The sequence below is a fragment of the Lissotriton helveticus genome, chromosome 3_1, assembly GCF_964261635.1.
Source record: "Lissotriton helveticus chromosome 3_1, aLisHel1.1, whole genome shotgun sequence".
Taxonomy (NCBI): Eukaryota; Metazoa; Chordata; class Amphibia; order Caudata; family Salamandridae; genus Lissotriton; species Lissotriton helveticus.
In genome coordinates this window covers 1,327,607,311-1,327,631,062 of record NC_136061.1, presented here as the reverse complement: position 1 = coordinate 1,327,631,062, position 23,752 = coordinate 1,327,607,311, and the positions used below count along the sequence as shown (strand labels likewise).

At 46.7% G+C, this 23,752-nt stretch overlaps 1 protein-coding gene across 3 annotated transcripts in view; it reads right to left on the bottom strand.

Moving 5' to 3' along the window:
- ARHGAP32 (Rho GTPase activating protein 32) overlaps positions 1 to 23,752 on the bottom strand; it is a 1,522,959-nt gene that overhangs the window by 170,078 nt on the left and 1,329,129 nt on the right. For all 3 annotated transcript variants that reach the window (XM_078681981.1, XM_078681982.1, XM_078681983.1), the window contains one exon: positions 11,840 to 12,041. In XM_078681981.1, coding sequence (XP_078538107.1) covers positions 11,840 to 12,041 — 202 coding nt within the window. The remainder of the gene's footprint in view (positions 1 to 11,839; positions 12,042 to 23,752) is intronic.

Genomic DNA, 23,752 nt, shown 5'->3' with positions numbered 1-23,752 from the left:
CTGTCAGTGTCAAAAGTGTTGTTGGTGCCAGGAGCTGGGTCTTCGGTGGCTGCTTCAGTGCCAATCACTGACTCACATTTGGATATGATGGCTTGTGTTGGTACTGACCATGGGACGCAGGCAGTAACAAGACCAGGTGCCCGGTGTTGGGCTACAGGGCACGACGCCCAACCCACAGGAAGACAGTGCTCAGGATGAGTGAGACATCAGAGAGTTAGTGGAGGGTGGGACGTGGTGCTCACAGTCGAAGTCTCCAGTGGGAGGAGCTTGAAATATTGTGGCTCTTCTGCTTCTAGCTGCGAATGGGAGCTCAGCTCAGTGCTGAACTGAAAGGGCTACTCACCTGAGGGTCCCAACAGGCTGAGCAGAAGGCCTCATTGTGCTCCAGGGAAAGACAAAGATTGCAAACCCTAATGGAGGTCCGTCCAGGAATACTTTGTGTTAGGCTGAAGACGGCACTAAAAAGGAGACTTTTATATTACACAGACAACATTTTTTAGGGAAACGATGAAGGAGAAGGCCCCAAAAAGGGGTCTGAGTAGAACTCAGTTGCTGAGCTCAACGGACATTGCGATGACACTAAGAGGTACTGCAAGAAGGGACTGTCTTAACCAATGGGAATGGAAAGCCCAAATGTGTGCAAGACTAACACCGCAATGTGTCAACCTGAAGATCTGTGGATACACGCCCAAACAGCAAAGAAAAAACACAATCGAACAATGGAGCCGATGCACCTTACCAGTAACAGGAGGCTTTATCTTACCCCGAGACACAAAAGACTTCTTTGAAGAAAAACAAGTTGAACATGTCTGAGCTACACATGCCACGAACAAGGGTATATCTGTACTGCTGATTTCAAAATAGGCTCTGAATGGCCACTTTAAAGGGAACAATTCAATCCTTTTAAACTGACAACAATCTGAATAATATGTTACGGTAGCCATTACAGAATGCAAGGACATTGTTCTTGAGTCCTGAAAATGAATACAAAAAATATATAAGGAGGCAGGGTGCACTTGCCTCCACACACACACACACACACACACACACACATACACCAGATGCGGCTGGCAGGGAACCGGGTAGCAGGGAAGGGGTAGAGGGATGACAAACAACAGAGCTATAAGAAAAAAAACACTTATCTCTTAAAGACCGCCATCTCTCCTCAGTCGCTGCTTCTCTTCCTGGTGAGTCTCAGAAAAAGGAAGCACACAGGCTCCCCTAAGTAGGGAGCCTCTGCATGTTCCCCACCAGGCTGTCTATTACAGCCCTCGTGGGGAGCATGCAAAGTGCGCATGACTGTTTGGCCAGCTCAAGACATCCAACCAAACTGCCATGCACACTAAGAGTGCCACCACTCCTCCCTTTGTGACACCAGCCCACGCCCTGCCCTAACCCAGCCCCGCAGCTACGAAAAATAAAATGATAACATTATTTTCATTTTATTTTTCCTTTTTTTCCAATGATCTGAGAGCAGTGGAGCATCGCTCCTCCGCCTTAGCGGATGAGCTGCCTCTGACATACACAATATGTACAAAATGTTGTGGCAGCCATTTCAAAAGACAAACTCCATTGAAAGGCATTGCAGAAAAAGCATGTTTTTGAAAGTCTCCAAAAAAAACACATATTAAGGGTGATACCATATTTCAGACACAATATAAATAATTTGTTGGTGGGACCACATACATTCTAGGAATTGGAGAGTGTTCTAATGTGATCTTATCCTGTGTAAAATGTTGATCCTCTGCTGGGATCTAATAAAACATGTTTCGGTGAAAAGTGTTTTCTCTCATGATTTTCTCACACAGATTATGGAAGGTGCTCCAGAAGCTAAAATGAGAACATATTTTCTGTAAAAGAACACTATTTTCCTCAGCCATGTAAGACTAGAGTCTAAGTTCTGAGTAAAGCATACTTCCAACAGCAGAAGCAGCATTTCAGTTGATTCCACAGTGTTCTACTGTAGCTTCCCATAGAGTTCTAATGAACACCTAGAGCACTACCATTCTGTATTCATGACACAAAAGTGGCACAACTGAAGCTATCATGAAGAATTTCCATTAGAAATCAATAAAATGAAGGTCATTGTCATTAAAATGATGGTTACTGCTCTAGAAAGCAAAAACAAAGACACTTTTTCTGAGTTCTCAAATAACTTTCTTATCCATGTCAGTCAAACATTTTGACATGTATACTGAAACATGCACTTTCAAACCATCAGAAACCTATCAGTTAACTCTGTGGTGATCAACTGCAGCCTCTCACTGCATTCTAACGTACAACTAGAGAGTTAACATTCTGTATTTATGACAAAACTCAGGCACACCTGAAGCACTCTTGAAGCATTTCGTTTAGCAATGAACAAAATGAGCCGGGGTGGTCGTTTTGTCTTAGAATTATGGTTAGTGCTCTAGAAAGCTAAAATGAGGAAACATTTTGCATGAGTTTTCAAATAGGTTCTTCGACCATTTCAGTACAACATTCTGACGCACAGGCTTTAAAATGTACCTTCAACACTAGCAGGAGGCTGCCAGCTAACTCCCAATTGATCTATCACGCTTTACCACAGAATTCTAATGAGCAACTTGAATGCTAATGTTTTGAATTTATGACAAAAGTGAGATGCACCTGAACATTATTTTAATAAAAGCAAAGCTATAAAACTGAAATAATTTCCTACAGTAGATATGGCAGTAAAGAAGCCATGAGGGGCTTCTTTTGTCATAGAAATGATGGTTAGTTCTCTACCTCATCCAGTTCAGTAAAACATGCTGACGCACAAGTTACTTACCATTGGTAACGATATATCTGTAAGAAATATTAGTAGTGATAGATTCCTCACCTTAAAATTACCCCCAGGCGTCAGACTGGATCCGGAAAGTTTTCGGCAGCAGTAACCCTGCGTGTCGGTAGGTGTCGTCGTGCGGCTTCGCGTGCATCGTTAGCGCCAAGATGATGTCGGTGGGGCTACTTAGACACGCTGACTTCAGTTCTGTACATGACTGACCACGCCAGGAACGCAGGGCCATGCAAGAAACTGACCACTAGGGCCCTGAAAGGGATGACCTTAACCCTAGAAATCAGTTTGCAGACGGGGAGGATGGATGGGGCGGCAAGGAATCTATCACTACTAATATTTCTTACAGATATATAGTTACCGAAAGTAACTTGTGCATCTGAAAGAAACACGTAGTGATAAGATTCCTCACCTTAGAATAGATACCAAAGCAATACCAACCCCGGTGGTGGGTCTGCGAACCAAGATCACACCAGGAAGTCCAGGGACACAGAACGGCCAAAGAAGCCGTCTCTCCGGACTTGGCTGTAAAGGCAGTAATGTTTGGTAAACGAGACACACGTAGCTGCCTGACAGATGTCATGCAAGGGAACTCCCCGTTCCAAAGCAGTAGTGGCTGCCGTCGCCCTGGTAGAATGGGCAAATAGCCCCACTGGAGGCTCCTTTTTAGCCAAAGATTAACAAGCCTTAATGCACAGAACGACCCACCGAGAGATGGTCCGCTTGTGCACGGCCCAACCTTTCTTGTCGCCCATGTAGCCAACAAAGAGCTGGTCATCCACCCGGAACTGTTGTGTACGGTTGAGGTAGAAGGAGAGCGCCCGTTTTGGGTCCAGACAGTGAAGCCTCACTCACTCTTTTGAGAGATGCGGAGGCAGACATAAGGTAGGCAAAGTGATGGTCTGCCCAATGTGAAAGTGACAACCGTTCGCAGAAAAGATGGACGAGTCCTTAGAACAACTTTGTCCGGATGGACAGAGAAAAAAGGAGGTTTAGAAGAAACGGCCTCGAGCTCACTCACTCTTCTGGCAGAGGTGATAGCCACCAGGAAAGCTGTCTTTAAAGTAAGAAGACGAAGAGGACAGTTGTGAAGTGGCTCTAAGGGAGCAAACATCAGATATGTCAGAACAAGGTTCAAGCCCCACTGAGGCATTATGAAAGGAACAGGAGGGAAAAGATTAGTAATGCCTTTTAAGAATCTATTCACAACAGGGGATTTGAAAAGGGAAGGCTGATCTGTAAGCCGTAAAAAGGCTAAAATGGCCGAGAGATAGCCCTGGAGAGTGTCCAGAGCAGAGCCCTGTGGCTAAAGAAAGGAGAAATAGAAGGACTTCTGAAAGAGGGGCAGAAAGGGGATTCACAGCCTTTGCTGTGCACCAAGCCACAAATGTATTCCACCTCCAGGCGTATACCGTTTTAGTGGAGGGACGCCAGGCCTTTGCTGTGCACCAAGCCATAAATGTATTCCACCTCCAGGCGTATACCGTTTTAGTGGAGGGACGCCTGGCTGCCAAGATAACATCACAAACTTCGGGAGGCAGGTCAAAAGACGTCATCTGCCACCGCTCAATCTCCACGCAGGGAGGTGGAAGCTGGACAGGTTTGGGTGGAGGACCGTCCCCTGCTGCTGCGACAGAAGATCCTCCCGAAGAGGCAGTCGGATCGGGGGATCGATAGCCATGCTGAGTAGCTCAGGATACCATACTCTTCGTGCCCAGTCCGGAGCCACAGGAATGACTTGGGCCCGGTCGCGCTTGATCTTCTTCAGCACTCTGGGTAGAAGTGGTATAGGCGTATAGTAGATCGCAACTCCACTTGCGACGAAAAGCATCTCCTAGCGAGCGCCGCCTTGGAAATTCCAATGCGCAGAACTGATGACATTGCGCATTCTCTTCGGTGGCGAATATATCTAACCAAGGCTCTCCCCACTGCTGAAAGAGACCTTGCGCCACATCAGAGTTCAGACGCCATTCGTGATCCAACATGCACCTGCAGCTGAGTTTGTCCGCCATGGCGTTCAGAGAACCTGCCAGGTGTTGAACCGCCAGGGAAACCCCCTGATGTTCCAGCCATGTCCAGCAGCACAGAGCCTCCTGACATAGGGTCCACGACCCGACCCCACCCCACCCTGTTTGTTGCAGTACCACATGGCGGTGGTGTTGTCCGTGAACACCTGCACTACTCTCCCCATGACAGAAGGAAGGAATGCCTTCAGGGCAAGCCGGATTGCCCAAAGCTCCAGATGGTTTATATGGAGCCGGGACTCCGCTGGAGACCAGAGACCTCTGATCTCCGCCTCTTTCATGTGGCCGCCCCATCCCTGAAGGGATGCGTCCGTCACAAATGTGTGTTCCGGTTGGGGAAGGGAGAGGGATCTGCCATTGACCCAATTGCGATTCGTGAGCCACCTCTGCAGTTGTCGTGCAGTGCCCTCCGAGATCTGGACGTGATCGGACATGTTGCCCTGATGCTATGCCCACTGGAACTTCAGGTTCCACCGCACAGCCCGCATATGCCAACTGGCATGATCCACTAGCAGGATCCAAGAGGCCATCAGGCAGAGTAGCCGGAGGGTCATCCTGACCAAAACCTGGGAAAGGGGATGAAAGATCGGAATCATAGCCTGAATATCCCGGACTCGCTGCTCGGGAGGATAAACCCGAAACTGTGCCGAGTCCAGAACCGCTCCGATGAAGAGGAGCTTCTGAGAGGGAATCAGGTGCGACTTTGGCACATTGATGGAGAACCCCAGCAAATGCAGGCGATCAGCCGTAGTCTGGAGGTGGGAGACTACTGCCTAGGGCGAGCCTGCCCTCAACAACCAGTCGTCGAGATAGGGGAAGACTAGAACCCCTGATCAGCGCAGATGAGCTGCGACTGCCGCCATCACTTTTGTGAACACCGAGGGGCGCTAGTAAGGCCGAAGGGGGCACGGTAAACTGAAAGTGCTCGTGGCCTACCATGAACTGCAGGTAACGCTGGTGGGCCGGCAGGACGGGGATGTGGAAATATGCATCCTGCAAGTTCCACGCTACCATCCAGTCTCCAGGGCAGACAAGACCTGAGCTACCGTCAACAGCTTGAACTTCTCCTTCTGGAGGAATCGGTTGATGTTCCTGAGGTCCAAGATAGGGCGCAGGTCCTTGTCCTTCTTGGGGACCAGAAAGTAGTGGGAATAACAACCACAACCTACTTTTGGTCCAGGACGGCGCTTGATGGCCCCCTTGGTCAAGAGGCTGTGACTTCCTGCTGAAGAAGCGCAAGATGGTCCCCTGACAGGCGGTGGTACTGAGGTGGCATGGCTGGAGGGGAAGTCTCGAAGGGGAGGGATTAACCCCATTCAGACAATTTGCAGCACCTACTTATCTAATGTGATGTTGAGGCCAGTGGGGGAAATGTTGGTGAATTCTGCCACCCACTGGCGTTTGATGGGCCTGAAAGTTCGGACTAGGAAGGCTTCACAGTGGATGCTGAGGGGTGGAGGTGGACTGACCCCCAGAACCGCCTCGATTGTTCCCATGTCCGCGGCTGCGCTGAGGATGTTGCTGCGCAGGCCTGTGGCTCTGGAACAAATATGTTGAGGCACCACTTCCGTGGCCACAAAAGGAACAAAAAGCGGAAGGTGGAGGAGGGCGAGTGGCCGACAGGCCCAAGGACTTGGCCGTAGCCAGTGAGTCCTTAAAGCGCTCCAACGCACTATCCACTTTATTGCCAAAAAATTGAATGCCATCAAAGGGCATGTCCAACAGAGTGTTCTGGACATCCTCTGAAAAGCCAGCTGTTCTCAGCCAGGGGTGGCGCCGAAGCTCCACCGTCGTGGAAATCGCCCTGCCCAGCGAGTCGGCAGTATCAAGCCCACAACGAATGGTGAACTTTGCTGTGTCTCTTCCAGCTGCCATAGCTTGGGAGAGGAATGTCCCTGCCTCCTCCGGACAGTAGGGCAGCACCTGCGTAACCGTATCCCACACAGAGTGGGAATAACGGCCCAAGAGGCATGCGGTGTTCTCCGACCGCAGCCCTAAGCTGGCAGATTAAAACAGCTTCTTGCCAAGCTGCTCCAGCTTCTTGGATTCCCTATCCGGAGGTGCGGAAGTGAACACGCTCTGGGAAGCAGAGGCTTGGACAACCAAGCTCTTGGGAGTGGGGTGTTGGGAGAGAAGGAGGGGGTTGCCAGGAGCCGGGCGGTGGCATCGGGCCATGTTCCTGTCCACAGGAGCCCCTGTGTTGGGCCTGGACCAAGTGCCCAAAAGAACGTCATAAAGTGCGTCATTAAAAGGCAGCAAGGGCTCCGAAGAGGTTGCCGCCGGCTGAAGCACTTCTGTCAGTAGGTTAGTCCTGACGGCCACTGTAGGGAGTTCGAGGTGGAGGGCCTCCGCTGCCATATGCAACACCACTGCATAACTGTCTCCCTCCTCCGTAGCCACAGAAGGAGGAGATAGCATGCCAAGGTAAGGTGAGGTGTTGAGACCGCTGGCATACCCCAAATCCTCTGCCCAGTCCGGATCATAATCACACTATTGTGTGAGAGGGTCCTCAGACCCCTCCCAGTCCTCCCCTTCCTACGAAGTCTGTGAAACAGGCTGAAAATAAGGAGGACGGACATAGAGGTAAAAGGCTCCATCGGCGTCGGAATCGGCGTCGAGCGACGCCGATCCAGTGCCGTGTCCGGTTCAGGGCTGAAACTGGGGCTGACGTCGGCAGTGGTACCTGACGACGTCGGCGATGGTGCCGGAGGAGCAGTCATCACCGGTGGAGGTGTTATGAGGTCAACCGGTGTTGCTCGGGATCCGAGCCCGGATCCAGGGGGGGTCCTGTGGCACGGAGGACAAAGGCAACGGCGGTGCAGAGGCCGCCGGCGATGGAAGGGCAGGACTCCCAGTCGGACCTGCCGGGCCAGACGGCCCAAAGAGTCGTGCCATGGCAGCAAGAAACTCTTGCACCCGAGCAGGCGTCGCCAACGGACCCGGAAGGTGCAAGTAGGCCAGCGGCAACGCTTCTTCGACTTCTTCTTGGAATGCTTCGACTTACCTGACCCAGAGTGTGAAGACTTAGATCCTGAGGAACAATGGTGACAGCTCCGCGGCCGGTCCCTCGACCTCCCACGGGACCGGGACCTTGAGCAGAGCGGAGCAGACTGCCGGACTTCCAGCAACTTTCGGGACCGCTCCCGCAAAGTCTTCGGCGCCATGGCCCGGCAGTCGAGTCGTGGTCGCGCCACTGGCAGTAGAGAGACACGCGTTGTGGGTGTGTCACAGACATGTCTCCACAGTTCTTTCTTCAGGGCATCCCTACGACACTAGGAGTCGAACTCAGTCAAAAAGTGACTGGGGGTACTTGCTCTTCCCGGATCTGCGCTTGCTGGCGCGGAAAAAGAAAGAACTGAAGTCAACGCGCATGGGCGCGTCTAAGTTGCTCCAACGACGTCATCTAGGCGACAATTACACCAACGACGCACACGGAGCCGCACTAGTACGCCTACCGACGCGCAGGGGTACTGCTGACTAAAACTTTCTGGATCCAGTCTGATGCCTGGGGTAATTCCAAGGTGAGGAATCTATCTACATGTTGCTTTCAGATATGCTGAGTCAAACATATACTTCCAACACCAGCAGACGTCTGTCCGTTAACTCAAGTGAGGCACTCCTAAATGCCATTTTCATAACTAACCACATGTAGGTGGACAACCAAAATGATAAAAAATATTCCTTTCAACCCACTTAAGAAATGCTCTTAGCACTCCGTAACCCCCTATACCCAACCTAACCCTTCAGCGCTCTCATTTACTGATAAGTACTGCAATTGTGAGTTTCTACCTACGCTTATCTATTGCTACATTGTTTTTAATTACAATGTAAGGGTATGCAGGTAGTTTCGATGAACATGCCACTCCTTTTAACTTTTTCAGTACAGATTATATGTCACTGTTATTTTGCAGAGTAAAGCGTATCACTCTTTTAACAAAAAAGAGTGTCTCCTGGAACAGTTTAATCAGTAGTCCTTAGACATCATGCCAAACAAGATTGTGCGCGCTGCAAGAGAATACATGTTAGAGCATGTTTCACTACGTAGAATGCAATATCGAACCAGGTGAGCAAGAGTATCAAAAAACATTGGTCTATACTCCGCACGGGTAACCACAAATGGGATAAACCACTTTTTTCCTACAAGAAAGCACGCAGTCTTAAAGACAGTCTGGTCAACACTAGACCCAAGACGACAATGACCACCACCAATCCCAGCATCACAGAAATATGGGGGCTTCCACCAGTCACGGGACACTCCAGATGTGGAGACTGCAGTGTCTGTCACCTCACCGACAACACCAAGACTCTCAATCTTGAAGATGGAAAAATCTGGGAGCAAAGGTCACACACCAACTGCAACAGTAATAACGTCGTATATCTGATCAAATGCACTTGTGGCAGACCCTATATAGGAATGACCACCCGCAAAGTGAAGCAACGCATATCAGAACATCGAAGTACGATCAGATGTAAGAAAAACATCACAAGACTCACGGACCACTTCCTAACAGAGCATCACACCCCTAATGACATGAAGTGGACCGTGATTGAACAAATCCAACCAGGTCCTAATGCGCAAACGCGCCTCTTTGAAAAGGAACAACGGTGGATTTATAGACTTTCCACCCATAAGAAAGGTCTCAATGATAATATCCCATGGGCATCTGTACTAAAATAAAATAATATCTCTGTACCCCACTCTATGAATTACTGAGTCTCCTCCTCCCCTGAACTTGAATGCCCATCTAATGACCCATCTCTTCTTGGCACTACCCTAACAATCTTCTATAGGTCCACTTTGAACATCAACTCCCCAGATGGGTTCATTACCCCAAATCGATCACTGCCAACCTTAGTAGTGATCTAGGCATTGGTGCTTCACTCGGATTACTATCCAAGGGCATAGCTTTAGACACCCCTCCTTTTGTAGAGTCTGATGTGCACACTTGCAGGACTCGACGTTATTTCCTTAAAAATGTAGGTCAGAGGCATACACCGACCCTTGCCGTTTGCAACCTGCACTCTGCAGAACTCGGGGGTATCCCAATAGGGACTAAATACCTCCCTACGCATCACGACGCCATACGGCGTTCGTAGCCCCTCCCATTGCCGTGACGTAACCACGCCCAACCCGGAAGCGGCGAACCTTTGATTATCGAGCCCGTCTCGCACGGCATCACTAGCCGAGCAGAGGACGGTAGAAGTAGGTTAATGGCCTGTTACCTCACCAGCAAACTGTAAGTAGATGATTTTTCCTACAAAAACCCTGACACCTAGTCTGGCAATCTTTCGCGAAGCATTACGTTATTGAGTTTGGCATTTCCCACACCGCTCGGTGATTATCAGACTCTCACTACTACATATTCTAACATTACAGAATATGTTTTCTCTGCGTGATGAGCCTACCCCCTGCCCGCCGAAGCATTTGAGAGCCTTAAACTATGTAAGCCCCTCTCTCACGCCATGCAGCTCCTATGTACCTCTCTGTGTTACATGTGTGTTAGTCTTGTATGTTACCTATAAAGAATGGCATAAATTGCACCGCCGATTTTCGAGATCCCCATATCTGGGCATATCGAATGAAATGACTGGGTATATCGAATGAAATATCGCGCCGATTACTGTACTCATGAGAAATTTACGAGTGCGATAAAAATAATGCATGCAACAATGCACGCACCTATTGATATGTATAAGTGTCCTGATAATACCCCCCACGGACACCAGATCATCACGTTATTGATCACATGAAGGTCTTCAAATCACATTGGCATGAAATATGAAAGCACAGAGACACATCACGACGTAACAGGCTAGTAAGCATGATCACACCTGATATCTGTTTACTTTTTCTCATCCACAGGTCTCTTCTTTATTCATGCTCGTCCATTTTGACTGAGCATCAATACTACTGGCCATTTGCCACTAGGTACACAGGGATTCAGGATAGGGTGCGCCTTTTAGGGGGCCCATACCGTCCGTCTCCCTGTTTTTGGTCCTGAGGAATACCGGGTATTGACCCTTTTGGTAGAAACATGTTGACCAACCCACAAACACACATATAGAGATACTCTGGTCGTAACTTCCCTACCAGTATCTCGCTATTGCTTTTTAACATTGTCCAGTTGCTTTAAAATAAAATTTCTGTTTTAAGTTAAACCAGGACAATTTTTAACACTTTTTTTGCACTTACAGTCACAACCCGCTCCACTGTATTACAGGTGTTGCAGCACATCCTGGTGACGCTAGGTCACCAGGGTGGACCCCGATGATGAAGCATGTCACCACTAGGTTGGTGAGTGAGGGGTTTTACACAAAAGGATGAATTTTTTCCTTTTATCCAACAAGCCCACCATGCAGAAAACCATCAATTTCTCCTTTGGTGGTACTCCTCTCTTTGTTTGAATCAGAGCATGTTTGCTGCCATCAAAAGATTTTTGCACTCTTTCAAGACTAGAATGCCCCAAGGCAAGTAGCCATATAACCATGCATCAGGGCAATTTTTCTAAAACTAGTCGGTCTGAGCATGGGTACCGGTGGCCATTATGGAAAGATTCGCCAACCAAGTAGGGTGCACTCTATGCTCACAAACAAAAATCTGCCGCCTGTTTTTTTGCCTTGCCCAGTTATATAAAATTGTCCTACTATGATCATCAGACCCGTAGACAAAAATGCCTCATGTGGCAATTAGCAATTTAGATAGATGGAAACAATGAATTGTTATTGAATTTAGAAAGTTTTTAAAACTGTTAAACTGCAAGTAGATATTGAAGCTGTTTATCAAAGTATCAATGAATTGAGAGGCATTGTTATAACACATTGTATATGCTGCTGAGGAATTGAGCCACCCTGACAATTTCCTTTGACCTGTTTTTTTTTAACGACAGTTGCCAAAGGGAGCCTTGCCACACACACATGCTTTACTGTCATTTGAAATCTCCACTATTTGTAGTCGGAAGAGAGGGTTCAGCATTTCTGTTTCGCTGGCAATGTTATACTGCAAATGTGTTGCTGGTACCTCTCAGAAGGGAAGTCGATGACTGTGTGAAACTTCCCCTGGAGAGCAGAGGGTCCTTCCCCCACTTCGATGTACTTGCTGTCTGCTGCTACTGGAGAGTTGATCTGAGCCTGGGTCCTCGCTTGAGCCTCTTCCAAAGTTAGCAGTTTGGTGGAAGGAGAAGACACCAGTAGAGACTTGGGTCGCGTCATGGAGGTGTGACCTGAAAATTAAAATATATGACGTGTCACTACATATTTCGCTCAGAGCTGTTTCCATGCCCATAAAGCCACCACAGATAACCACAAGAGGGCAACAGATTGTGAAATATGGCCATTAAAAAACCTTCTTCAGAGAGAGCAGCATTTGCCTTAAAAAAGTCAAAATATCAATTATTGTGGGGATCTGAAAAACCATACATCAAAGCTGCAGTAAGGAAATAGCCACCAACTACATATAAAAGGTTATTGTAGCGTTGTTCAATAAGTACACTGCATTCAAGTATTATTTGACCATTGGTGCCTGACATTTAGGCAGAAGCCAAAGGCAAGCAAGAAAGTGAAGGGTGCCTCCTGGGATTGACCAGCGTTACGTGAGAGAAAGACAGACTCCTGCTGCCTGTTCCCCAGCATATCCCGCTACTTTTCGCGACACCCGCTCTGCGGGTGCCGCTCATCTGTTTCTTGCCCTGTCCTCCCTGGTGTGAGCGGCTCCACAGTCGGTGAAGAGCAAACGCGCTCCCAGGTTGAGCCCACAGGCAAGTGCACAGCGCGTAGAGCCTACCGGGGGACTGCGAGGACCAGCAGCCTCAGCTTCACACAGCTGGTGCCTCTTCCCCCGGCGGCCACGCCCCCAGCCTCCGTGCATAACATCGCCTAGGTCCATTGGCTGAGTGGGTGCCTCCTGGGATTCACCAGCGTTACGTGAGAGAAAGACAGATTCCTGCTGCCTGTTCCCCAGCATATCCCGCTACTTTTCGCGACACCCGCTCCGCGGGTGCCGCTCATCTGTTTCTTGCCCTGTCCTCCCTGGTGTGAGCGGCTCCACAGTCGGTGAAGAGCAAACGCGCTCCCAGGTTGAGCCCACAGGCAAGTGCACAGCGCGTAGAGCCTACCGGGGGACTTCGAGGACCAGCAGCCTCAGCTTCACACAGCTGGTGCCTCTTCCCCCGGCGGCCACGCCCCCAACCTCCTCCTACTTTACTGGTCTCAGCTCTACCGCGACGCGGGACGCGTGCGGGACGGAGCACGGGGCGAAGACCGGGCAAAGAGCGGGCCGTTTGAGGCCGTTCGAGTACGTGAGAGTCCGGTCCGGGCCCTGTCTCTGTACTGCCATATCTAGAACGTGAAACATCTGCGGAATGAATACCAGGGAAACCAGAAGCAAAACCTCCGCCTTAGCCGCGGTCGGAGCTGTTAAAGGCCCTATTGACACCTACTTTGCTAAAGCTGGTTCTCTCCTGATTGAAGAAATCGAGGTCCTGGAGCGAAGAATCTCCCAAGAAATAGACTGGGTACGGAGATCTTCACTGGGCCCAATGGCCCAAGCTAGAACCCCAGAAGTTAGACCCGGTTTGGCATCAAGTGGTAGCACCGCCCAAGGCACTCCAACCATAAACCCAGAGTTTACCACCGAGGTCCCGAGTGACTTTGAGGACATGAGCCTTATGGCCCTACCTAATATCCAAATTCCCCAAGCAACATCAATACTAGTAGAGATTACTGAGCCAACTAAAGTTTTAGAACCCAACATAGATAGTAATAGGGGGGCTAGAGAAGGGGCTATATCAAAAAAGAAGGGGGGGCCACAAAACAAAGAAGATAACATGATTAAATCTCCCAAACCCAAACAACCTAGAGGCAAAGAGGGGAAAGGAGCTACCTCTGCTACCGTGCCAGAGAGGTCGGGAATGTCAACTCCCTCTAGAACTACTAATATAACCTCACTACCACAGCTTATTAACACTGTGCCAGTAGATATCACCTCCGATGACATCACACTGGAGGACATAGGCACACTCCTTAGGTCCCTATTGAGTCCCCTTGAGGCCACATTGATTAAGATCGAAGCAAGATTAGTCATCATTGAAAAAGCAACTGTGCAACTTGCTGACTCAAGGAAACTCGATAATAGCGGATCGAAAACAGCAAATGAGGGACTAGGACCTAAGCCCGCTAAGGATAATGGACCTCCCATAGTCATAAATAATAACCCTCTACCCACAAACCCCAAACCTTTACAATCCACACTTAACAATACTCCGCAACCTCCAAATGTAAATAAGGCTCTTATGCCAACACAACAATTAACAACTGCCGCTCCTAAAATAGCTCCCCCACCAAAAGATAATGCTCCGCCCACAACTAATGCCAAAGGTGACCCACCAATTACTGAAGAGAAATCAAATACCAACCGTAGACACAAGCCTATAAATCTCCCCCCAGAAGCTGCACCTTACACCTTAGTTCTGGCGGGGGTTCCGGAATTAAAATCTCCTACTTTTGAATCCATTACTTCACTTAGGAACAAAGTCATTAATTGGCTCTCTGTAAATAGACCACTCCCGAGAGGAACAATCAGTGACATCTCCATGGCTAGGAGGGCAACGTGGGTGGGTCACACCAGGAAATCCATTAGGGGAGACTGTATCCTGGTCACTTTTAGAGAACCGAATACAGCCGCATATATCTGCAATTGGGCCTCCGATGAGGATTTTGGCAGTAACATCCAACCACTTCCTCTTTCCTTTTTTTACCCCTCAAGCACCTATAACTTAGAGGACCACAGATGGGGGCATCACCAAGAGCTACTAGATGGCTGGGAAAATTGCCCTAGGGAGAATAATGTCCACCCACAACACAGGAGAAGACAAATAGAGCAGTTCTCTCCGTATGGGGATGAGGCTGGCTGGGAAACAGTTACAAGGAGGAGGGGGGGGGTGGTTACAGGAGAGGACTTCCTGGCCCGCACAGAACGCACTACCCAGCCTATCTATCTACCCACAACAGATATAGTAGTTTAGAAATGGTAGATTGACAGTCGTCAGAAGAGGGGAGTGTTTTACAAGTATCTCCTACGATCGAGATCAACACACTCCCAGCCCTGGATAAATATACCAAGGCATCGAATAAAGTTGAACCTAGTCAGGTTTCAAGCATGACGGATCTTATCTCACCCCCTACTAATATGCCCTCGGATACGAATTACTCGCCCACAAACCAATCGGCGCCCATAGAGCTTCTCCCCAATAACTCTGTTTATACAGGCCTAGCCACTAGTGAACGGTCACATATAACAGTGATCTCTTGGAATGTGGCAGGCCTAGCAAATAAAATAGACTGTACAGAGTGGGGTTCCTACATTAGCTCCAAAAATATACTCCTTTTTCAAGAGACTTGGGCGCGCGAGGAAATATTATTTCCGGGCTTTGCCTCTTTTTTCAAAGCCGCTAAATGGGGGGGAAGGGGTAGGCCATCAGGGGGACTCACGACCTGGGTAGCAACGGACCTAGGGTGCCAAGCTACCTGTATAGAGACAGTCTCAGATGACATACTGGCTGTTCTACTTGAGTGGCCAGACTCTATGAAACTGTTAGTTATCAACATTTATTCAAGACCAGTGCCAATGCACAAAGAATCTGGCACCATAGACGAATTAGCTCAGCTCTTGGATAGCATTCCATTTGAACTCGCCTGCCTTGTAGGAGGTGATTTTAACTCCCATTATGAACCACTGCCTGGACTACGTGACGGCCCCTCCTATGAGGAAGATTCATGTTGGTTCGTCCCTGAAACTGTGGCACCATCTCCAAGGGCCTGGACTCCTTTGGCTCTGCAGATAACTGCGCTCACTCTCAACCAGGGTCTAAGGGCATGCAATGGCCGTTGCAACTCAGACATACCCAGTATTCATACCTATAACAAAACAGGTAGTGAATCTAGACTAGATTACATTATGGTTAAACTGTTCATGTGGCCATCATTAGTTGATTTTAAAGTCACCAAAAGAATGGACAGTGACCATAATGCTTTAGAATTGACTTATTCCCTGCCTGGGGGTGAAGTTACATCTTGCGAAACGGGCAAAGATAAGGAGGGGCTCCTGCTTGAAAATAATCGGAGGAAAGTCAAGCGGGAGAAACTGGCCAACAGTCTAGATGGGATACCGAAGTTATATGAAAGGATTATCCCATTTCTGGAGAGTGCCTTTCAGTTAGGAATTGAGGTACAAGATGATGCCAGCAGAGGAATGCTCGCACAAATACATGCAGATATCACCAAAGCCTTAGAGCAGGATCTGTTCTCATCCTCAGGGAAAAGGAAAGCCCCCCCGCCCAAGACATCTTGGTGTAATGCCGCTTGTAGGGAAGCCAAGGCCCATTTATTACTCGCTATAAAGGGACGCCTTAGCAAGGAAGAAATCTGTGCTAGGAGAAGATTGTATAAAAACCTCCTAGAGAATGCGCGGGCGGAATGGGACCATGACTACTGGGAAAATTTAGTGGGAGCACTAACAAACAGAGATTCCCGCAAATTTTGGCGAATAGTCGCTAATGGCACGGAGGACTTATCCTCCGCAATAGAGCCCAACACAGCCCCTACGGTATGGCATAACCACTTTGAGGCATTGTACGCAGAGGGAGGGGGGGACCAAAATAGAGTTGGTATTGCAAGGACACCTAGCCCCGCAGGGATTCCCTTTTCTGAAAAAGAGGTGAGGGAGGCCATTAAAGGCCTAGCTGCTGGTAAAGCCCCGGGACTTGATGGGGTGCCCGGGGATTTGTTCAAGCAGGAACCAGGGATATGGGCACCCTACTTTTCATTGATATTCAATGCCATTCTGGGGGGAATGGAGGTAACCGATACTTGGTTGGGAGCAGAGGTGGTCCCAATCTACAAAAAGGGATCCCCTCTGCTTCCAGCCAACTATCGACCTATCAGTCTGATTGACATATCCCAAAAACTTTTCGGAAGATTGATTCTGAATCGGCTCCAGGCCTGGATCGAAGAGTTGAACATCCTGTCTCCCTATCAGGCAGGATTTAGGCAGGGTGTTTCGACTATAGACCAGATTTTCAGGCTGAATCTCCTTTATTGGAGAACAGCGGTAATCGAGGGCGGCACTCTGTATACTATTTTTGTAGATTTACGTGCCGCCTTCGATTTGGTACCCAGAGCGAGACTGTGGAGAGTCATGGAAGAGCTGAACGTCCCTGGTGATATTCTGGCAATTCTGATGAGACTACACTTTAACAACTACGCTCGCGTAAGGTGTGGCAGAGGTGGCAAGTTAACCGAAAGGTTCCCCGTTCGCAGAGGGGTTAGACAGGGTTGTGTGCTCGCACCGACCCTGTTTTGCCTCTTTGTGAACGGGGTTGTTGCCCACCTAAACAGGATCGCCAACACTGATGCCCCAAAGTTGACAGGCAGCAGGGTGCCAGCAATTATGTTTGCAGATGACACCCTGCTGCTGTCTAAATCCCCTATGGGGATCCAACGCATCTTAGACGTTTTTTTAGAGTTCTGCTCTGAATGAGGATTGGAAATCAATCCTCAGAAAACTAAATTTATGATTTTGAATCCTAATCCACATAACCGAGCCCCACCTAGGCTAGGCACAGTCCAACTAGAACGCGTGCATAATATTGAATACTTGGGGATTACATTAAATGAACATCTAACGTGGACGACTCACCAGACTAAAGTGACCATCAAACTGGCTCAGTTGGCGGGTGGCACTATGCGTCTGGCGAATAAATCTCTTTATCGCCCACTAACCCCAATTATTCATATCTATAAAACTCAAGCTCGTGCAGGCGTCACATATGGGGGTGAGCTGTGGGGACATACTCAATTTCACAAACTACAGTCAACTGAAAATAAATTTCTGAGACAGGTCGTTGCCCTCCCTCAGAGCACTCCACTGCTTCCCCTCAGATTGGACCTGGGAATTCGATCTATAACAGAGGAGTTGGGACTTAAACCCATAACATTTTGGAGGCGTCTGTGGTGTAGCCCAGATCTTATAAATTACAGAGAGGAGCTGCAGGAATTCTTGGAGCTTCGGAATGCCAAGAGGATCCCGTGGTTGATTTATGTTAAGAGAATGCTAGAGGAGATGGGCTACCCGGAACTTTGGACGGATCCTTCAAACACCTGCCTAAAGACTCCCAAAAAGGTACTGGTGAGAGCATACCATGAATTGATGCTCACAAAAGCTATCGACGCCTCTCGTGAGGAATCCCTGACAAATTTGTTCCTAAAAGTGAAAGACTCTTACTGCCTCGAAAGAACTCTAGACGCCATGTCTCCTGTACTAACGAGGAAATTATTCCTGCAATGGAGATACGGAACCCTCCCTCTAGCTTCATTCACAGCGTCCTGGTCATGCCGTACCACCACAAAAACATGCCCAGTGTGTGCGAATCCGAAGGAGGATGATGTTCATGCTGTCTTCTTCTGTAAGGGCTATGACAGGAGCAGGAAATATTGGTTAGTCCCATTACTTAGGAACTTGGGTTTTAGATCCTTCCAACCAGCTTACAGAGTTTTAAAGTCAGACCTCTCCCCCACTGTAGTCTTTGCCCTCTCGAAATTTTTAACCTCCATGTGGTTCACTCGAAGCCGTTGGGCCAATAGACTTGTTTAAAAAAGACTCTTTGAAAGTTATATACCGTTTTTATACCACCCTCTGTTTTAAAATGTTTTTACTGGATCACAACGTGTTTAATTCATTTTAATTGTGTATAAATGTTATGTATCTTTTATGATCTGTGATCGAAATAAAGATTTTTGGAATGGAATGGAAGGTACTACAACAGAATTCTCAAGATTTACACCATGCGATTAGCACACGTAATATGGTGGACTGCCCTGGTCTGCATTTTATTGTTCAAAAACAATGGTCTCAAACTATTATTTTTACTGAAGACAAATAAATCATATAATTATTCAAGCTTTCTCTTAGTCATGGGACATGTCCAACAGATCAGCCCAGTCCATTCAATGTTATTGTTATACACAAGAGCAAAAAAGCAAAACAGCAACAGCAATAATTCGAAATTCTGGGGCAATTTTAATTCATTGCATTCATGGCTATCTCAATATAAAAGCGTTTTAGTTGCCCAAAGAGAAATGTGCAGAAAGATTGAAATGTAGAGTGCTTAATAGAAAAGAAGAGAAAGAACATAGAGTAATATTTACAATTTTATATATACAGGCAGTGAATTTGTACAATATACAATTGCTCAATGTCCTGGCGTGTATTATGAATTCTAAACACAGTTTACATTAAATGGAGACATTGCTTCCAAGCTTATATTGCACTAAGAATGTGTAACACCATCCAGGACAAAATAAAGCGTTGACGTTTCGACTCGTCTTGGGGCCTTTAGGTAAATTAGACCATGGCCATGCGAGTCTTCATCAGGACTACGGGTTTGGGCAACCAGAGGAGCAGCACAAGCCCCAATGGTAGTGGAGAACAGGACGGTAATGTCTTTACTCTCATTCCACGGATAAGTGAATTAATACCTTTTGAATAAGGTGGGACTGGTATTTTTAGTCTTCCAGATTTTGCAGGCTTAAATTCTCTGCATACTCGATTTCCATAGGAATTGGAGTTGGTCCAATGGTGTACCGGCAAGCCAGCCCTTAAGTAAATCAGCTGTAAGGCTGTGCCGTAGTTCAATAGCGTACACTTAATTCAGCTCATTCAGTTTCAAAGGTACGTGACTCCCAAATTAGTCCATAGTTTCTCACGAGCGTTCGGCGTGCAACTCAGAGCGGTATCCACACGCTCAGTTCTGAACTGGGCTGGCTTGCCGGTACACCATTGGACCAACTCCAATTCCTATGGAAATCGAGTATGCAGAGAATTTAAGCCTGCAAAATCTGGAAGACTAAAAATACCAGTCCCGCCTTATTCAAAAGGTATTAATTCACTTATCCGTGGAATAAGAGTAAATACATTACCGTCCTGTTCTCCACTACCATTGGGGCTTGTGCTGCTCCTCTGGTTGCCCAAACCCGTAGTCCTGATGAAGACTCGCATGGCCACGGTCTAATTTACCTAAAAGCCCCAAGACGAGTCGAAACGTCGACGCTTTATTTTGTCCTGGATGGTGTTACACATTCTTAGTGCAATATAAGCTTGGAAGCAATGTCTCCATTTAATGTAAACTGTGTTTAGAATTCATAATACACGCCAGGACATTGAGCAATTGTATATTGTACAAATTCACTGCCTGTATATATAAAATTGTAAATATTACTCTATGTTCTTTCTCTTCTTTTCTATTAAGCACTCTACATTTCAATCTTTCTGCACATTTCTCTTTGGGCAACTAAAACGCTTTTATATTGAGATAGCCATGAATGCAATGAATTAAAATTGCCCCAGAATTTCGAATTATTGCTGTTGCTGTTTTGCTTTTTTGCTCTTGTGTATAACAATAACATTGAATGGACTGGGCTGATCTGTGGACATGTCCCATGACTAAGAGAAAGCTTGAATAATTATCTGATTTATCTGTCTTCAGTAAAAATAATAGTTTGAGACCATTGTTTTTGAACAATATTTATCACCCAGGTCTTCTGACTTTTTGGGTCACCCCATTTTCTTACTGGCCTGCATTTTAAGCATAAGTGTCATTTATAGGCAAACGTTAGTTAAATGTGTTCCACCATGACAAAAGCATTTCGCATTGTATGACAGTGCCAAGTGCAGTGCTGATTACATGCAGGGAGAAAGATTAAGTATGGGGAGGCTAAACTCCAACAGCTAAAATGAAGAGTAAGGAGAAACAGAATAGGAACAGTCACTGTTATGTGCTGTAGGAGAAATATATAAATATACCTCCATATCCTTCACAGGACTCCATCATTTGTCATGGTCTACTTGGTGTTGCACACTTCTTCCCTGCCCTGTACTTTCTCCCTGCATCCTATACCCAACCCATCAAGCTCTATGTAGCACATATGCCCTAGCATCCGATTACTGCTAAGTCGCTTTGCCCTTACACTGCTCCTTCTCCATCCGAGTAACTAAAGGATATTTTAATGGATTCTTCGACCATGACACATTTCCCTTTACATGGTCAGCAGTAGCTCCCAAAAGATCTGGCACTCACAGCCAATTAGTCTGAAGACTAATTACAGATGTAAATGATCACAAATTAAAACTTCTGGTTAGCCGACCAGATCTAAAAGTTACAATTAGGCTTCAAAGGTTGACGTTTATCATAACCCATCCTTAAGCCGCATTCAGATTTTTCCCCAACCTCCCATAATTACCATTCATAAGTGTTAGCAATGTTTAGTATTTTCTTTATTCCACTGTAAAGGCCATGTTTCCATATTCAGTACATCTGAAGGCTCTCGAAAACAAGTTCTTGATGTGTAACTTTAACCATGATTGAAGGTTGTAATAAACTATATGACGGTCAATGATATAAGCCAACAAATATATTGCATCCAGTCTATCACCTTTCATTACATCACCAAGGTGAGTACAATACTATAATTTTTAGTTGTACATTGTCTACTCAACCCTACAGACTATAGTATTGCCTACTTCTCCCTTCACCCTCAATGGGCATACCATAGGGCCGAAAGGAGTTGGCTAAAGACCCTGCACCAGCAGATCGTGACAATCTTTAATCTCCCCATTCTGGCTACAATTCTGCTAAGGAACATTATAACGAACATCTTTTCGCTTCCCTTGCTCCACATTCTTGGCGACTTTTCTCCACTGTTAATTTATTTCTTGCCACACCTCTTCGTGATCTCTCTCCTCTCATTCCTCACTCTGACCCTCTGATTTTCCTGACTTTTACACTTGTAAAATCGACATTCCTCACTCTCGGTTTTCTTCTGCTAAGCCACCTTCTCGAATTCTGTAAGCTACAACTGCCTTTCTTTTCTCAGTTTCTTCCGTTTCTTACTCAGACCTTGTTTTCTTTTTTAAACGAGCCAATCATATGGTGGCTACCTTTGACATTGTTCCTGATACCAAGGTCTAGCCTCTTCTCCCCTTTCTTTACTCTCTCTTTAACTTCTCTCGTGCATACAGCTCCCTTCTACCTTTTCTTCAAACATTCGGTCATTTTTGTTCAACTGCAAAATCTATATCGATCCTTCAGGACTCTCCCATGGGATTGCACTGATCTTTATTAGCTTTCTCTTTTCTGGTCTCCCATTGTCTGATTCTTCCTCTGTAGTCAGGTTTTCAGCCGGCTCATTCAACAAAGACACCTTGCTTCTTGCCATTTGAAAACACCTCCAGTCCACTCATCATTCCAATCTTTCTGCTTTTCATATTCTCCTGGTACTGGCCCCTGAATTTGATATAGCGGACCTCTTCATTCTGCTGCCCGCCCTATTTTTCTCAGGCATCGCTGGGACAGTTTTGTCTTGGCTCTATTTCCATCTTTCTGATCTAACCTACACTATCAGGCCTCTTACTTTTTTTATGATGTTCTACACCAATGATTCACAGCAATTCATCACTTTCTCTCCAGGTATTGGTTGGCTTTGCTTGTACTCCACCAAAATCCACTTCTACCCTACTGATTCCTATAATTTCTCCTTGCTGCCTTCATCTATCTTTATACCCAGTCACATCTTTCTCTCTCTTCTTCACCCATAATCTGAATGACATTCTTGATTTCACTTTCATGTTTCCTTTCAATATCACCTACCGTTTACTGGTCTTGCCGTTAGGAGTGCTACAATGGTCATAAGATGCAATCATTTCTGACCTTTCACGTCAGAAAAAACTCACATATTCATTCTCATTTTCTGCCATCTTGGTTATTCTTTTTCACTACTGTTTGGCCTTCTTGCCTATTCCCTTGTACTTCTAAACTCAGTCCTTACCTATGCTCTTTGACTTCTCTTCCAACTGTGTCTCACTCCTCGTCTCTTACCTCTTCTCCGACTTCCATTCACATTTCTGCTACAGTTCCACTTCCTTTGTACTCCACTTAAATGAATCCATGATCTAGCCCCTCGACATTTTTTCTCTGCGGTTTAGCTATGGATTCCCTCTCGTCCCTTACACTTCGCCCCTCACTTCAGGCTGGTCGCACCTCTCCTCCATGTGCCCAGTCTAGATTCAGATCATTTCCCTTCTTATTCCAAGGCTTCGCAATTTGTTGCCTTTGGCTCTACTCCCCTCCCTTTCCTTAAACTCTATTCATGATTCCCCTGCAGTTTTTAGTTCTGCTAACAATTTATTAATCACTTTGTCATTTACACTTATTAGTTTACAACACTTGTGTGTAAATGTTGCTCTGTACAGTGTTTAGGTGTAAGTGCTTTATAAATATAATAAAAGGAAATAAAATGCATTTACCTTTCATATTAACCTATATTTGCTGAAATGAAGTAAACAATTTATGTGTGACATGTATAAGCTACAAACACGTGTAAGTTAGTGAGCTTTCAGAAAGGAGGTCTGAAACCTCTGGGGGGGGGGGGGGGAGCTTTTAGATCACTGTGGTCACATAGGTATATCAAAAGCATGTGAAGTGTTCGTGCAATGCCTCAAGCTGGATGGAAGATTTGGGAATGCCCTATAACTTGTAGAGAATGTCAGTACCACCAGCAAAGTTCGCATTAGCTGGCTGGGCAGAAAGGGCCTCTTGAAGCGGTTACAGAATTTCATTGGGTTAGTCGGTCTGCTTCAATCAATATGTCCATTCGCAAAAACATGTGAAGAAATCAATGTTAAGAGGCCCACATATGCCTTCGGGTATATTATCCAGTATCAATTTGGCATAGTGGTGGTTCATGAACTCACTGGGCACCAGCTGTACCTTTGTCGAAGGCTACACCATAAACTTCACCCAGATTAGGAAAATACTGGTTGGTCACAGAGGTCATAACAATAGGTGTTGCATAACCGAAGACAGCGAACAAGAACATCGGGGTG